We start from the raw sequence: 13854 nt of genomic DNA on the forward strand, positions 1-13854 counted from the left end.
ATTCACTTGTTGTGCACCACTCGTGAGGCCGTGTTGTGTGGTAATGATTCATGCTCTGTTTTCTTCACCTACATTTGAGTCTGAGTGCAAAAACAAGCGTGGTCTGGGATTTGCACCGTCGTCCCTCCTGAGCATCACCGCCCATCCACAGCTCTGCCCTGTAGCCTCGTTGCATCCTTCAGCTGTTTGTTTTTGAAAAGAGTTCAGTTTGGTCTCCCTGGGTCACCCCCCCCCCCCCCCCCCCCATTTCTCCACATTATGCACATGCAGGAATATGACATCCATATTTCCTTCAGGCTGCTGCAGTTTCCATGTTTTCCCTCACAGACCCAAATATGCACTAAATGCTCCGTTATCCCTTCAGTCTGGCAGCTTCGGGTTTCACCGGGCCTCTGCACTGTTGGCCCTGTGGCTGGTGGAGGTAGAGGATTATGGAGGAGCAGTTGCTTCACAGACGAGGAGAATCTAGACCTAGGATGACACAAGCTAGTTAGTGTATGAAGCTTCTATGATATATCAATATAAAATATTAATATAAGCGATAGAAGATCATACACCAACGAGCTTGGTCTAGGATTAATACGGATTAATACTTAATTTAAGATACTTAAATTAATAGCAAGGTTTATTTATTAAACAGATGATTCAGTGAGATTCTTTTCATTCGATAACTGGAAATGCAACCCTTTTCTGTGTTTCGTTTCATTAATGAGGCAAGTTCAAACATGAAGAAATTTATTACTAACTATTTTAAACTGAAAATTTGAAACGACAATTATAAAGTGACAATTCATGGATGGCAATTTTAATGACAATCTTTAATAGTTTTGATATTAAACTTGTTTAAAAGCAAACCTGCGACTGAATGGAGCTAAAATGAGGATGGTGAGTTTTGGATGCGTGAATGAAGTCCTCAGAAGGTTTCTTTCAGAGGGAATGGAAGCGTTCTGGTGGAAATGATGTTTTGTGGATAACTGAGTTATTGTGAGAGAAACAGCATCAAACGCATTCTGTCGAGGTCTACCTCACCCAATCAGACGTGTCCAGGTGGAGATGGGTTTCCTCCAGGCACGAGGTTGGTAGAAAAACCTCTGGCACCACCAGATCGGTCCTGGGATGTCTTCTTGGGTCACTCGGTGTACGAAGCGTTTGGCAGATGAACGTTCTCGTCTTTAACCTAACTTCAGAAATCAGTGACTCTGGTGGTCTTCGTTAGCTGGTTTAGTTCGTTTGTTCTGTAGCTCTTCTGGTCGGCGTGACAGAACAGCAGGCGGAGGTTCAGGACGGCCGTTCCCTTTCCTCGTGGAGGTGGTTCAAGAACTGATCTTGAATCTGTGACGGTTAGTTTTACCAAACTCTCGCAGGACCACTCCCCCTCTCTCCGGAAGGAAGCTTGCTCATGCGTCATGCTCATGTGAAGCAGTTATTGTTTATCTGAACTCTGTTAGCTGGATAAGTGACACATCTTTAATCATTATAGTCATTTTTATCATTATACCCAAAGCATAATAATCCATTTCATGTCATTAAAACACCTTTATAATGAACCAAGTGATCGTGTTATGATGATTATTTAAACAGTAATAAAACAATGAGTTTATTAATTATTATCTAATTATTATCATCATGGCTTGAAGTGTCCTTCTTCTGGGACGGAACAGCAGATATGGTGTTATGATCTTGAGCAGACATTGTGGCTCCTTGGGTTTAATCTGTGGATTCAAAAAGTTCTGTTTGACCCAGCTTGACCCAGCTGGGCAAACGAGACCTTTGCCACACATCAGAGCCTTCATCACGCTACAAATGCTCCGTTATCACTTCAGTCTGGCAGCTTCAGCGTTTACTGGGCGTCTGCACCGTTGGCTCTGTGGCTGGTGGAGGTAGAGGATTATGGAGGAGGAGTTGCTTCACAGACGAGGAGAATCTAGCACCACTGAACGTAGACCTGTAAAAACCCATTTACAGAGTAAAACTTTAGTGCACTGAGATGAGAGGAAGATGTGTAAAATAATTAAAAAACGAGTGAAACTACAGTTTAATGCTAGTCAGGGTTTTTCATCTTTTAGTTCGTATTCACTGGGCGTACAGCCGGTTCACTTCTGGACCCAACAGCTCCACGACATTAGCCCAGCCGGCTGAGCCCCAAAACAGCCACAAGTCGTCAGTTTGTCAAACGTGGATGTACTGTGATGTCACGACGAGGCGAGGCTGCAGCTCCGACTCCTCCTGACACATGGCTGAAGTTAGTCACCAGCTGTGGGAGCCGGCCTCGCCTGCCGCTAGCAGATATTATTTCTCGTGACGCCGACATGAAATCGTTTCTCAGAGTCGTTGTCCAGACATCAGCTTGTGAACTGCGAGATGTAAATGAAGTTACCACGTTGACTCTGGTCTGAGTGAACATCTCAGACACTTTCAGACGGTAACTCAGTGTTTCCCCTAGGAATTTTTCCAGCTGTGGCGGGGGGGGGGGGGGGGGGGGGGGGGGGGGGGAAGGGGTGTTGATTATGACACGTCTCTAAATAAAGTAAAATTTTCCAGTGCAGATAGGAGACAACCCATAGAACCACTGATCTGATCTCATTTCAGAGAAAAATAGAACAGGTCAGATGCACCTAATAAATAAAATTATAACAAACTCAGGAATCTTTCTTTGCTTCACTGTTCTGGTGCTGAAAATATCACTAATGTGGATCAAAGGAGATATACAGATGAATGCACCTCTTATTTATTATTTGGAGACTACATTTACTGCAGCTGGCAGAGATTGTTTCTATTGATACACGAGTTTACAGAATCATTTTAAATGTTAATAGGGGAAGACTGCAGGAGGGAGCGGTAAAATACAGGAGGTCCCCAGCAAAAACAAGAAACTACGAGTCTGATGAAACCCGCTGGTTTTCCATCAGGCAGTCACGGGGCAGCTCCAACGACCCAGTGGCTGTGCTGGGTCAATGTTATCGAGCTCAGTCCGGTACCGGCTCGGCCGTGAACGAGCCGAGGCGACGTCGTGCTCTGCTTAAGAAGAGGTGTTATTTTCCCGCTTCAGAAGAAGCGTCCAACGTGTTTTTACGCTTTCTCCGAGACATGTCACGTCGCTAAGTTGTTAGCGCCGCGCGCTAACACGTCAATAGTGCAGCGTAGCCTGCTGGAGGTTTTAAGGGTTCAGATGAAAACACCCGACCTCTCAGGCTGCTCACACATCGATCTTAAGTTGTCGCTGTTGCGCTCACGCCGTAATACAGTATTAGATACGGTTAAAGTCAGACATGAAAAAATAAATAAATTTTACATGAATAAGTGATGCTTAGCCTGGTGGGGGGAGAAGAACCTGGCCTAGTAAGCACTGGAGGAAACCCTGTCAAGATCGTCAACACTCGTTTATCTTAATGCTGCTGAAACATGTAAACGTAAAAGCTTCATATCCACTGCTACCTTTCTGATTTTAAACTCAGTAACTTATGCTGCAACTGCACCTTGCCCTGCCTGCTCCTTGCTGCCTGCCGGCTGTAATCACAAGCGACAACATAGTAGTTCCCGCTGCTTCTTCGGGAAACAGCGCAAAAAAAAAAAAAATCAAACTTAGGATCTTGTAGGCGTGGTGGTGGGATGTCAGCTGTGGCGGGCCGCCACGGCTACGCCTATGTAAGGGAAACCCTGGTAACTGTTGAGGATGCTTTTGTGGGGCCGCTGGCCGCATCGAGGCTTGCTTTCTGTGGCTTTGATGGCAGATTAAAGGTCAAGTCTCAGGACTATTGAATTAAAAAGGAGAAGATCAGACCTCCTGGGTGCTTCAGCACAGCTCCACACTCCTGATTCCCCCCTGAGGCATTAGCTTCTGTTGTCCACCTCAAACACAGTGACCTTCTCTGACTGACTGCTTCTGTGTGATCGCAGGAAACAAGATGGGAGTGAGTCTGGAGTGTCTGCACCACTAGAGCCCACAGTCACACACACCACCTCACCGCTCCACAAGGTAAGGGGGTGTTTCATCTGAACTATGAGCCCTGACCTAACCTGTGTGCCCCCCTGAGATCTTTTGTTTCACGTCTCTTCTCATCCTGTCTCCTCCGTCTGGAAACACTTTCTCAGTTCAGCGCTTGTCTTTATTTCTCATTAGGAATCGATTCTCTTCTGCAAGCATAAGTTCTGTAATTAGAGCAGCCTCTCTGTGGTTATTGCGTCTGACTGACTCCATCAATAAGATGCCTATTTTAGTGGGAAACAGCCTGATTCTGACAGTCTGAGGCTGAGCGACATCAAAGCTGATGAAACTGAATCTCTGTCATCATCAAAGGTGGAGGACCAAAGTAGGCGGCAGAGATTTCGTCTAGGCTCCGTTCTTCCTGATTTACAGTTCATGAGGAGTTTGGACCATCCACAGTCAGTTTCAGCATGACGTCATAAAAACCTGGCCTGCACGGTGGCTCCGTCGTTAGCACGGCTGCGTTTGAATCCTGGCTGTGGCGTTTCTGAGTGGAGGTCTCCTCGGGCTCGTGTGGGTCTTACTTTATTGGTGTCTTGAACGTGGTCAACGCTTTGGGTAGAAAATGTGATAAATAACAAATTTAAAAAATCTGCACTGTAAACCCAAATGTTGAAAATAATCAAATATATTGAGTAGGTGACACTCATAAATAAAAAAAAGGTTTTAGAACTCAAATGTGTAGCGTGAGTTCAATCTTTTCCTTGTTTTAAGTAAATAGAACTCAAAACTTTTAATTAATCTGAAAAAAATTTATTAGTGAGCATAACTTAAATAAATCAGTAAAGAACTTAAAGGGACTTTACGGAGTTTTGAATTTTTATGCTCGCAATAACCCCCTCAGGCCAAAAGCGTAACTGCAGCTTCAATAGTAGGCTCGTGCACGAGGCGCGCATGCTGTACGTGCGCACTCCTTAACGAAAATAACAGCTGAGACAGTCCCGTGTGTGTGTGTGTGTGTGTGTGTGTGTGTGTGTGTGTGTGTGTGTGTGTGTGTGTGTGTGTGTGTGTGTGTGGCCCGGAGGACAGAGGACAGGAGAACACGCAGCTAATTGATTAAATAATGTGGTTCTGTAGCTTTCTCTTCAGCACAGCCGACAAAGGTTTATGACGGGTCAGTCCTCCTGCATGCTCAGATCATTCCCTTCCCTTGCTTGAAAAATTGTTCCAAAATGAAAGTTGAACCCACATCTTTTTTATCTGTGAATTCAATGCCGTTCGGCGAGTCTCAAATAAAAATTTGGGCATCTTACTGTAAAAAAATATACCATTAATGTAAAAAAGAAACTCTAAATAAACTATGTTAACATCCAGAATCAAACCCAGGTCTTCTGCACGAGAGTCCGACAGCTTACTAGGTGACTTAAAGCACCAGTGATGTCTTTTGTATCTGTAACATTTATATCCTTGATGACAGCTGAAACATCAATCCAAAGGACGGTTCAGAGCGAAAACGGCTATTTTGTTGCTAATTAGCAGGAAATATCTAGAAGAAAGTTCTACAGAAAGTAGCTAAGGGTCCTCAGAAATGTAGCTAGCTTTGTCACTAGGCGTTAGGAACAGCGACAAAGTGGCACTGCCTCTCTCTCTGCTGCTAAAGCTACGGATAGCAAATGCTACGGGCGATGCCTGAGCGTGAACGCGCATGAAGCAGCCTGCTCGACCCGAGCATCTCTCTTTTTCTGTGATTTTACAGAAAAACAGGCAATCACAGTAAAAATGCCAGGGCTCATTCTACAGGACCAGGGCATTGCAGGAGAATGTATGAAGAAGACATTTATTATTTCTATACATGTTTTGGCTGTCACACTTCCATAATGTCTCTTTAACTTGAATGAGTAATATGAACAAAAAATGTTAATTTATAATTGTATGTTTCTATACTATTCTTTTCATCTTTATGTCAACTTAAAGTGTGTCTGATAAACAGACTTATATATTTCTTAAAATATTTGTGGATCTATAGAAAAAACAAGCACAAAAAAGCAATTTTGATGGATTTCAGGTTCAACAGAGAACTGGTGGGTGAGGTGCATTGTGGGTAGTCATGTTTTTAGTTATTTTGTTCTATTTTGGGGTGTTTATGCATGTTTATTGTGGGGCATTGTTGTTCTTAGTTATTACTTCATTCAGTGCTGAAAGTGTGGTGCTACTTTATGCATCATGTTGGCACCATAAGCGAGGAGGTTGGCCAAAGGAATGACCACTCTGTGCCGTTCCACTTGCATTTGTACAGCGGTGGTTCACACTGGATGTTGTTGGCTTTGGCTTTGGATGCTTCACTCTCACTGGCTGGGTGAGTGAGTGAGTCATGTGCTGAGAGCAACGTACCTTGGTTAGTGTAGTACAAGTTTTTTGAGTTATATCAACTTATCAAGTTTGAGTTAATAAACATTAACATTTCAAGTACATTTTCCAGATAATATGAGTTGAAAATGTTGAAAATCTTGAGTGAATTGCTCCCCAATTATAAATCGAGGAACATGAATATTTATAAGATAACAGAGATAATTTAAGGCAACTGCAAATGTAACTTTTATTTTATGTAAACTTGAAATATTTATAAACATCACTTAAATATTTTTTGTAATCTGTTACAAAATCATGTTTGAGTTCTGTGAAGTTATTAAGGTTTACAGTGTGTTCATCTTCAGGGACAAAGTCGTAATAATCCAGGCAAAAATAAAAGGCAACATCGGTTTCAGTACCGCGGCAGCGAGAGCATCCATCCGGCTGCAGGAGTCGAAGCTTTTGCACATTGGATAAGTGACACATGACAACCTACCTGGGATCTGTTGCTGGTTGGAGATGATAAGAGGATAAAGGCCCACTCTGGACAGGTTTATTCTATAAGGTTTCTCCAATCAGCTTGTACCTGAGCCCTAGCCCTGCAGCTTCCAGTCACACCTGCTGTTGTCAGACTAGCTGGACGCGTCTAGACATTTGCTGATGGATTTGACGTTAAATAAGAGAAGAATGAAAGACTCGAGCTGAATCTGACATGTGCAGGATGAAACCTCGACACTGTGGCCGAGCGGGACAAGACTCAGAGGAGAGTGTGGCTTTAGTCAGAAAGCGGGTCAATCTGCAGGTTTTAGCATCTCCTTCATCCAGACCTATGAAAGCATTAAAAGCATCATCATTTCATCAGGTTAAGGTGTGGTTCTGCAACAAAACACCGTCTCATCAGTCACTAGTGCTGCCTCGCAGCATCCCACTGCACAAGGAGTTTCTGTCTCACAGACGTCCACGCTCTGGGCATCTGAAGAAGGTTAGGGTTCCTGCTACCAGTGAGGAGGAGAGCAGAGGAGCTGCTGACTGTGACTGAAAGGTCTCGGCTTCACCGGCGGCCCTGTGTGGTCGCTGCTGCCTGGAGACGCCCTCACGCGTCCTCCTCTCAGGTCTTCTCTGGACAAGTGACTTCCACTTGGACTGCAGAGATGTAAATGTGGGACTTGAGATAAAACAAGCTGGTTAGTCAAAGACAGACCTGGAGAACATTTGAACTGATGACATGCAGCCTAGACTAGACTAGACTAGACTAGACTAGACTAGACTAGACTAGACTAGGGAGACTAGGGAGACTAGAAGATGCTTTTATGAATAACTTTTCTGTGACCTGACTTCTGAGACCTGAGTTGGACTGGAAGTCTGAAGGTTAAGGTAGACGTGCACCTGAAAGACGTTAAACTTGAGTTGGACTCTGACAACATGACTTGTGACCATCTCTGGAGTGCGTGGCCGCCCTCTGGCTGTTTGCCAACAGACTGATGTTGCAGCAGTTACCTGTGAGCAGGGAAGCTGGACTCCACCTCCAGCCCGAGTCGGTGTGTGATACTGTTGTAGTTTAGACGTGCTGCTGCAGAGAGGGAGGACATCAAGTGGACGGGGGGACGTTCCTAGCTTCCTTTCCAGGATCGCTCCCCTCTACAGGACGACACCAGAGCTGGCTCTGCTTGCAACCGGAGACAGTCTAGCGGCTGACCTCGTGTGTTTACCTCCTTGTTGGCGGAGCCTGTGGAGCTCGTCTCCAGCCTCTCTGTTGGACAGCTGCAGGGATGCAGCTTCGCCTCAGGTGTCACGGCTCGGCCACAGAGACAGACAGCCAGAGCCAGACTTACTGAAACCACGTTAAAAACCTGCAGGTAGCTATGGCTGGAAGACTTGAGCACCAGTGTGCTCCAACGGTGACCAAGACACACTGGAAGAAACCCAGCAGTGTAAGTAGCCGTATTACCAGAAAGCCATGCTAGACGAGGAATGCAATTAAATAGGTTGCAGGTGCAAAACTCCTTAGAGCAGCGTTGAAGTGAAGAGCCAGGAACACGTGTTAGTTTTAGCGAAGACTGAATCAGATCTGCACTTCCAGTTGAATCTGAGCGCGGAGACACCACAGCAGCTTCGTGGTCAGAGCCAGAGTTATTTACCTTCTGGGTTTGTGGCGGACTGTTGTTTGCACATGGTGGAGGACTTTACTCACACACACACACACACACACACACACACACACACACACACACACACACACACACACACACACACACACACACACACACACACACACACACACACACACACACACACACACACACACACACACACACACACACAGAGCTTAGACATGATTGCTCTGTACACACAGTATTTGTGCCAGGCTTTCCGGGCTGAGCCTGCTGCTGCAGAACCGGTACGCATCGTCGTCGTTGTTGTTGTTGTTGACCACTTGTTTGTGATGTTTTCTGATGTCAGCCGACACGTGCGGGTGTTGCATTCTTTAATTTAGACTACAACACCAGAAGAGCTGGAGGAACTGTGCAGAGATGGAAACGAACAAACTTCGTACACGATGCTTCCCATCAGCTGGGTTCGGGTCACCCGTAGGGGCTGGAACAGATTCCCTTCGTCTTCGACAGAGCGGCTCTTCCCGTCCCGAGTTTGGTTTCAGCTGCAGCAGTCGGACCTGTTTCGGATCAAATTTCAGCTCAACAACAGAAAGTGTGTGTAAGGTTGTTGTGGATCGCTCAGGGCTTTTCTGCCAATAAACAAAACGTGTCCAGAACCTTCTGGTGCAGTGAAGCATCAAACACAGAGCTGCTTTACACGTAGTCACGTTTTCACACCAGAACACGGAGAGAGGCAGACTCTAGTAAACACCGTAGTACTTCACTCTGTTTCCTGTGGAGAGCAGAACAGATGCATTTAAATAAAACATCAGGTGCTTACGTTACACTTAACTACGACCGGGGTTCATAAAAACAAACCTCGCTGTGATTTTGGTGGAGTGACCCGTTTTAGGTGCCTCACAAGAATCCGTCATCGATGGCGCTTTGCAAACGTGTTCATACAGCTCACAGGTGTGAGTTGTGTTGGTCTGCTGCTGAAAACGTTCAGGCTTCTGGTCGTGCGGTGGAACTCGTTCAAGAGGCGCCGCGCAAAAACAATTTCACTCTAAAGTTGACTTGTTGTGAGTTTCAGAGAAAAGGCCCGATTTCTCTCTGGAGGTTGGGTTATTGAGCTGATCAAGTTATCTGCATTCATTAATTCATGCATTCATTCATTCATTTAACCACAACATGAACAGAAAACAGCACGAAACACCTTTTTAACGTGGCTATGAAATAAACACGTGTCCTCTGCAGAGTCAGGGAGCACCGAGCTGCAGGATGTCCGTGTAAGGAGCAGCACTCGTGCACCAGCCACAATACAAATAAAGCATCCTGATTCATCCACAAGTCGTCATCATTTAAGAGCCTATGGTAGTCTGAATGAGTGAACGCACGAGCAGACAGACGTGACCCAAACTAACAGAACACATTGCTTTATTGATGAAACATGAACTTCTGCTCCAACAACTCAGCATGTCCTCCCCTCTCCCCAGACCCCAGATTTATTTGAAATGATTGAGAGGATGCAGGTAAGGACACACCGGTCTGTGGTTTGTCTCGGCTCGCTAAGATGACCTCACTAGCACCTCTCGCTGCTCCAGCGCTGCTTATCGTTTTCTGTTTTTCACAAAGGAAATGGCGTGTAGTGTTCAGAGGAGCTGGACGTTGTGCCCTTCCCTTTTCTCCTCCTTTCTGCTGACATTCTGGTTGGAGCTCTGGCTGATGGTGCTGTGTGCTTATTGGCTGTCCCCTGCTTTCTACAGACGTATTAAACCACACCTGAACAGATAGTTTAGGGTGTTTACACGGTGACGCGTACGCGTCAGTCAGTAGTGACTTTCAGCAGCTCCAACATCAGTTATGGGTTTGAAAACAAAGTGTTTGTTGTTGTTGTTGTGATGAAGATTTATTTCAGTCAGACTTTGGACGGATGACATGATTGTTGGAGGCATTCCATTCCGTGACTTCCATCTAAGACTAACCCTAACCTAAACTAACCTGAACTAACCCGAACTAACCTAAGCTAACCCGAACTAACCTAAACTAACCCGAACTAACCTAAACTAACCCAAACTAACCTAAACTAACCCGAACTAACCTAAACTAACCCGAACTAACCTAAACTAACCTGAACAAACCTAAACTAACCTGAACTAACTAACTAACCTAAACTAACCCGAACTAACCTAAACTAACCTGAACAAACCTAAACTAACCTGAACTAACCTGAACTAACCTAAACTAACCTGAACGAACCTAAACTAACCCGAACTAACCTAAACTAACCCGAACTAACCTAAACTAACCTGAACAAACCTAAACTAACCTGAACTAACCTAAACTAACCTGAACTAACCTAAACTAACCTGAACTAACTAACCTAAACTAACCCGAACTAACCTAAACTAACCTGAACAAGCCTAAACTAACCTGAACTAACCTAAACTAACCTGAACGAACCTAAACTAACCTGAACTAACCTAAACTAACCCGAACTAACCTAAACTAACCTGAACAAACCTAAACTAACCTGAACTAACCTAAACTAACCTGAACTAACCTAAACTAACCTGAACTAACTAACCTAAACTAACCCGAACTAACCTAAACTAACCTGAACAAACCTAAACTAACCTGAACTAACCTGAACTAACCTAAACTAACCTAAACTAACCTGAACTAACCTGAACTAACCTGAACTAACCTGAACTAACCTTAACTAAAACCCCTAAAACCAGGTTAGGGGGTTTGGTGTTGTGTGGACACGCCCACACAGTACAGGTTAAGGCCAAAATGTGTCCACTTTAACACATGAAGACAAGTTCACACACACACACACACACACACACACACACACACACACACACACACACACACACACACACACACACACACACACACACACACACACATTTTGAGCTTGGGTTAGATTTCCACACGTCTGCTTTGTGTTCGATGCTCCTTGCAGCCACTCTCGACTCTGCGCCGTTCCCATCTTGTATCTTATTCCGGGTTTTCCCATCTGTCCTTTTTTACTTGGTCTTGTTGCTTGTTTCCTGGGAAATGTGAGTTAGATCCTTTGTCTTGGGTTGTTGTCTCTGCTTGTGGACGTCTGTCAGTGACTCTGCGGCTCTTCTTGCACAGGGCAGCAGGATGGATGAGCAGAGGTGCAACTTTCCTCCACCTCTCAAGGTAAGCTCTGGTAACCTTGTGCTGAACAGCTGTGCAGAGCCTGTCCCACGGGGGTGGAAGTGTAGGAGGTAAACACGTTTCATGTCTTTCCTTCAGACTGAAGAAGATTACATTCCGTATCCAAGCGTCCACGAGGTATGAAGCAAAGGTTTTCATCCTACAGTTGGTCAGTGCTGTCTGGTCCAACGCCTGTGTCTGTTGCCTTCTGAAACAGGTGCTGGGGAGAACGCGCCCCTTCCCTCTCATCCTGTTGCCACAGTTTGGTGGTTACTGGATCGAAGGGACAAACCACGAGCTGGGCGGCACCGAGCTGCCCCGGCCGCCGTCTCCCAACACCCGCACCAAGCTGGAATGTAACACAACAGCGACACTCTTCCGGAAACACTTCCTTGGAAAGGTCAGCCACACATAATCAAGCTTTATTTCTAGATTAGGTTAAATCATCAGATTTCCCTGTGTTACCTAGGAGCTCTTGAGCCAGGCACATTTGTTCTATTGGTTAGAACAGGTGTTTTTCTGGCAGAAGGTCACAGGTTCACCCCCCAGCTGGGCCCTTTTCATGTAGCTTCCTCGGGTGTGGGTTAAGTGCTGCCGCATCTCCTCTCACTGTGACCTGTGAGGGGGTTCGGGTCAGGAAGTGGTGACCGGTGACCTGTGAGGGGGTTTGGGTCAGGAAGTGGTGACCGGTGACCTGTGAGGGGGTTCGGGTCAGGAAGTGGTGACCGGTGACCTGTGAGGGGGTTCGGGTCAGGAAGTGGTGACCGGTGACCTGTGAGGGGGTTCGGGTCAGAAGGTGGTGTCCGGTGACCTGTGAGGGGGTTCGGGTCAGGAAGTGGTGACCGGTGACCTGTGAGGGGGTTTGGGTCAGGAAGTGGTGTCCGGTGACCTGTGAGGGGGTTCGGGTCAGGAAGTGGTGTCCGGTGACCTGTGAGGGGGTTCGGGTCAGGAAGTGGTGTCCGGTGACCTGTGAGGGGGTTCGGGTCAGGAAGTGGTGTCCGGTGACCTGTGAGGGGGTTCGGGTCAGAAGGTGGTGTCCGGTGACCTGTGAGGGGGTTCGGGTCAGAAGGTGGTGTCCGGTGACCTGTGAGGGGGTTCGGGTCAGGAAGTGGTGACCGGTGACCTGTGAGGGGGTTCGGGTCAGGAAGTGGTGACCGGTGACCTGTGAGGGGGTTCGGGTCAGGAAGTGGTGTCCGGTGACCTGTGAGGGGGTTTGGGTCAGGAAGTGGTGACCGTTGACCTGTGAGGGGGTTCGGGTCAGAAGGTGGTGTCCGGTGACCTGTGAGGGGGTTCGGGTCAGGAAGTGGTGACCGGTGACCTGTGAGGGGGTTCGGGTCAGAAGGTGGTGTCCGGTGACCTGTGAGGGGGTTCGGGTCAGGAAGTGGTGACCGGTGACCTGTGAGGGGGTTTGGGTCAGGAAGTGGTGACCGGTGACCTGTGAGGGGGTTCGGGTCAGGAAGTGGTGTCCGGTGACCTGTGAGGGGGTTCGGGTCAGGAAGTGGTGTCCGGTGACCTGTGAGGGGGTTCGGGTCAGGAAGTGGTGACCGGTGACCTGTGAGGGGGTTCGGGTCAGAAGGTGGTGTCCGGTGACCTGTGAGGGGGTTCGGGTCAGAAGGTGGTGTCCGGTGACCTGTGAGGGGGTTCGGGTCAGGAAGTGGTGACCGGTGACCTGTGAGGGGGTTCGGGTCAGGAAGTGGTGACCGGTGACCTGTGAGGGGGTTCGGGTCAGGAAGTGGTGTCCGGTGACCTGTGAGGGGGTTTGGGTCAGGAAGTGGTGACCGGTGACCTGTGAGGGGGTTCGGGTCAGGAAGTGGTGTCCGGTGACCTGTGAGGGGGTTCGGGTCAGGAAGTGGTGTCCGGTGACCTGTGAGGGGGTTCGGGTCAGAAGGTGGTGTCCGGTGACCTGTGAGGGGGTTCGGGTCAGGAAGTGGTGACCGGTGACCTGTGAGGGGGTTTGGGTCAGGAAGTGGTGACCGGTGACCTGTGAGGGGGTTCGGGTCAGGAAGTGGTGACCGGTGACCTGTGAGGGGGTTTGGGTCAGGAAGTGGTGATCGGTGACCTGTGAGGGGGTTCGGGTCAGGAAGTGGTGTCCGGTGACCTGTGAGGGGGTTCGGGTCAGGAAGTGGTGTCCGGTGACCTGTGAGGGGGTTCGGGTCAGAAGGTGGTGTCCGGTGACCTGTGAGGGGGTTCGGGTCAGGAAGTGGTGACCAGTGACCTGTGAGGGGGTTCGGGTCAGGAAGTGGTGACCGGTGACCTGTGTGGGGGTTCGTGTCAGGAAGTGGTGACCGGTGACCT

The 13854-nt window shown here is 47.5% G+C and overlaps 1 protein-coding gene across 19 annotated transcripts in view; it reads left to right on the forward strand.

The window, feature by feature from the left end:
- The window catches only part of LOC107373901 (rap1 GTPase-activating protein 1), a 98337-nt gene that overhangs the window by 63945 nt on the left and 20538 nt on the right, over nt 1-13854 (forward strand). For 11 of the 19 annotated variants that reach the window (XM_070555525.1, XM_070555528.1, XM_070555524.1 and 8 more), the window contains 5 exons: nt 3898-3976; nt 9864-9899; nt 11515-11562; nt 11659-11697; nt 11777-11959. In XM_070555525.1, coding sequence (XP_070411626.1) covers nt 3898-3976; nt 9864-9899; nt 11515-11562; nt 11659-11697; nt 11777-11959 — 385 coding nt within the window. Of the gene's footprint in view, nt 1-3897; nt 3977-6207; nt 8206-8654; nt 8673-8768; nt 8981-9863; nt 9900-11514; nt 11563-11658; nt 11698-11776; nt 11960-13854 lie in introns of those variants that run through there. The other 8 variants (XM_070555526.1, XM_070555533.1, XM_015942050.3 and 5 more) reach the window with 4 other exon arrangements.

Source organism: Nothobranchius furzeri, chromosome 10 (genome assembly GCF_043380555.1).
Source record: "Nothobranchius furzeri strain GRZ-AD chromosome 10, NfurGRZ-RIMD1, whole genome shotgun sequence".
Lineage (NCBI taxonomy): Eukaryota > Metazoa > Chordata > Actinopteri > Cyprinodontiformes > Nothobranchiidae > Nothobranchius > Nothobranchius furzeri.